At 43.6% G+C, this 3,579-nt stretch overlaps 1 protein-coding gene across 1 annotated transcript; it reads left to right on the top strand.

The window, feature by feature from the left end:
- Positions 1-552: 552 nt before the first annotated feature.
- bhlhe22 (basic helix-loop-helix family, member e22) lies at positions 553-2,582 on the top strand. Its single transcript, XM_038727873.1, has one exon. The coding sequence runs from the start codon at positions 798-800 to the stop codon at positions 1,602-1,604; it is 807 nt and encodes a 268-aa protein (XP_038583801.1). The 5' UTR covers positions 553-797; the 3' UTR covers positions 1,605-2,582.
- Positions 2,583-3,579: the final 997 nt, after the last annotated feature.

The following is a 3,579-nucleotide window of genomic DNA, read 5'->3' as shown; positions in this document are numbered from 1 at the left end:
ACAGTCTCCTGTCAAGTTTGATAACGATAAGCTTGTTCTTTCGCTGAATTCAAGTGAAGGTCTTGTGTCACACTTATAAAGGGGGAGCTAATGCAATAGTGACAAACGAACGAAAATCCACAAACACGGTAAATAAAGTTTGAATGATTTGTCCTGACTGAAATGAAATCTCCCAATATTAAATAAGAGATTGACTAAAGGCAAACGTACTTTGATTTGTAACGTCTCTCTTGAAACACACACACACACACGTGAATGTCACACAAGAGAATCACTGAAAAAAGCCACTCCGTGATTCGAGGGCCTTCTAAAAAAAACACACTTATAAAAGGGACTTGAGCACACACACACACACACACTCAAAGGGAGAGCACGCGGTATTGTTTGTCATCGTTTAAATGCCATTAATTAAAACGTTGACCTGATTGGGTAGAGAGTGAAAGGGGGAGAAGGTGTCTCTATCCCAATAGGCGAATCATTTTTAATAACCCGCCTTGAGATAATGATGTAAAAAGACTGAGGCGTCTGGTGCGTAACGAGGATCATCGCGGAGATCCGGCGAAGGTGAATCAGAGAGAGAGAGAGAGAGAAAGAGAGAGAGAGAGAGAGAGAGAGAGGCACTTATTACTTGAGTCTCCTCCTTGTCTCCACACCTCAGCTGACAAGTCGGGCCAGCCTGCAACTTTAACACTGACACACAACTAAACTCGTAAAGGACAAACAGAGGAAGAAACTCAGACGCGTAAAGAGTTTCCAGAAGCGACCGTTGCCTGCAACACCGCGGAATCCACACGGCTATGGACAGAAGGATGAACTTGAACGGCAGCGCAGGGGACATTTTTCACAAAACTCTCAGCGCCGTGTCCACTAAAAAAATGGACCCTTTCAGGTCGTCGGCCGGCATTGAACTACCAGCCAGAGACCGCCAGTCGCCAATCAGCTGCTTTGACCAGACCGATCCAGACCCGATTCAGCCGGGAGGACTGGCAGGAGGTAGAGGGGGACCGCTGGGTCTGCCGACCGGATCTTTGTGCGTCAATTACGGTGAGAGCGCCAACAGGACCTCGGTGGCAGAGAGCAGCGGCGGAGAGCAGAGCCCCGACGATGACAGTGACGGCAGGTGTGACATGGTCCTTCTGGCCGACGGGCGGACGGTGCCAGCGGGGAAAGGAGAAGGAGGTAAGAAAACCAAAGAGCAGAAAACACTGAGGTTAAACATCAATGCCAGAGAAAGACGACGGATGCACGATCTGAACGACGCGCTGGATGAGCTCAGAGCGGTCATTCCTTACGCGCACAGCCCGTCAGTGCGGAAACTCTCCAAAATTGCCACTTTGCTGCTCGCAAAAAACTACATCCTCATGCAGGCGCAGGCACTGGAGGAGATGAGGCGGCTAGTGGCGTATCTCAACCAGGGCCAAGCCATCTCTGCCGCCTCGATACCGGCCACCACCGCTCTCGCAGCACCCGGCTTGGGCGCGTACGACCAGCCGCCTGGATATCCCTTCCCCACCGGAGTGGCTGCGTCCTCCTGTCCCGATAAATGTGCTCTATTCAACAACGCCACCTCCAGCCTCTGCAAACAGTGCACTGACAAGCCTTAACTGCGGCTGACAAAGTCTCACGAAGAAGCACATGAGAGAACAGACACCACTTTTAAGAACACTTTTGGAGAGGGGAAACCTGTGAGGCTACTGTTGTTGAAGTCAGGACGCTAGAGACAAAGAAGTAATGCCGATGAATACTTTTATAATATTTACTAAATGCATTCAAAACGCGCTTTTTTGTTCAAACAATACTTGATTGTGTATATAAATCATCCTTAAAGTGCTGGTATGAGTGGCAATGAAGACCAAACAGAAGTACAGTACAGGCCTGTAAGAGTGGCTGCAAGTGTTGAGTGAGTTGTTGGTCACTTGCTCTGTTATGGACCCTTTTGGAGATTTGGGTGACCTGACAACCTGCGACTTTTTCACTTGAATAGATTGACATCTTCCTGGAGCATTAGTCCAACCTCACTTCTGCTGCTTCCTCTCTCTCTTTTTTTCTTATTTTGCGGGTTTTCTTTCATTTGCTGTTTACTTACTGGTCCAAGGCCTGTTTTCATGAACTTTTCTATTGAGCACGTGGAATGTCATGAACAAGGGAAAGTTAAATTAATTAGATGACAAGTTAAATCTTTTAACCAGTCTGATATGTATGTGCAAATCCAGACATTTGTTAATAGTTGCGCACGCCTATTACAGTTCTTTTTGGGGGCAATATGACATAATACAATTTCAGAAACATTTAGAAAACCTGAACCAAGGTTTATCAGGTGTTTTGATGTGTCTTTTGTAATTTATTAATTTGGATATTTATATTGGATATTTTGCTTGCATTGCACATTGTAGTCTTTCTTAGCTGCTGTATCTTTTGCATTTTTTTCCTTCTCACACAAGATTATCGAGGTCTTCAGATTAATCGCATTGTCAGGTCAAGCTGTGGATTATTGTAGATACTTTGGTTATTATATGAGCAAAGAGGTCCATTTGTATGTATTTCAGTGTTGAAAAGCTTTATTAAAATATTTTGAACAACAAGTACTTCTGATTATTCATCTGGGGTGAAGTTTAGTGTCAGTGGAATCAGAGTAAACTGACTTTATCTTTTATTTTGTATTTGATACATACACTTAACTTCTCAACGTGAATTTTTTTTATTTTTATTATATTGGCTATTATTATATAACTCGTCGTTTTTGTTTCTGAGGGTGATGTAGCTCTTATTTTTCGGTCTCGGACTCTCACCAGGTGCCAAGTACACTGAGAAAGAATTGCTCACTAATTTTCTGCTCCATCGAAACCGGTAACTTTTCTTTTCTTGAGCTGTAAGTGACGCCAAGTCTTGGGAGCGAAGGCCAGACGTGGGCGAATATTGCCCCAAGGCAGAAAGATTATGTTTGTGCTCCTCGAACAAAAAACACAAACTTCGGCGACCATTATTGTGACTATTAAAACAATTTCCATGACGGTGTGTAATATGTTAATTCGAAAACAAGTGTGTGTGAAAGCCGTCTACTGTAATACCTGGCTTCACATAATGAAACACATCGTTAAGGCAATTAGACCTCCAGAATGTGATTAAGGAATGTAATTACGACGCTGTTCATTGCCGTAATTTGGTGTCTTTAATCACAACGGAGCCATCAGCTGCACTGGCCCTTTGTCCTCCTCAGAAGCACGTCCATATCAAAACATTTCGATGAGGGCCAAACAACAGAAGTGTTAAAATACTCCTGAAATATTTTACATAATGTCAGTCCTTCAACCAGCCACTCTGGATGTATATATTTAAAATTTAGATAGGAAATCAACTTGGACGTTTTGAATCAGATGTAAGCACTTGAAACACTTAGGCCAAACACAGTGAACACCATTTCCAATTATGCACGAAGGCTGCATAAAAGCCACAGTCTAAGTTCTATTGTTATTGCCTAATAAAAGTAGAGTTTTTACTGAGGTGTAAGTTGCTAATACTGAACACTTTGTCACATAAAAAGTGAAGCCTGTGTGTGTGTTCTGAAGACTTCAGCACCAT

This window comes from Micropterus salmoides, unplaced genomic scaffold, assembly GCF_014851395.1.
Source record: "Micropterus salmoides isolate LMB-PRFRI ecotype aquatic unplaced genomic scaffold, ASM1485139v1 Ms_hic_scaffold_1, whole genome shotgun sequence".
NCBI classification, from domain to species: Eukaryota; Metazoa; Chordata; class Actinopteri; order Centrarchiformes; family Centrarchidae; genus Micropterus; species Micropterus salmoides.
This window is presented reverse-complemented; position numbering and strand designations above follow the sequence as displayed.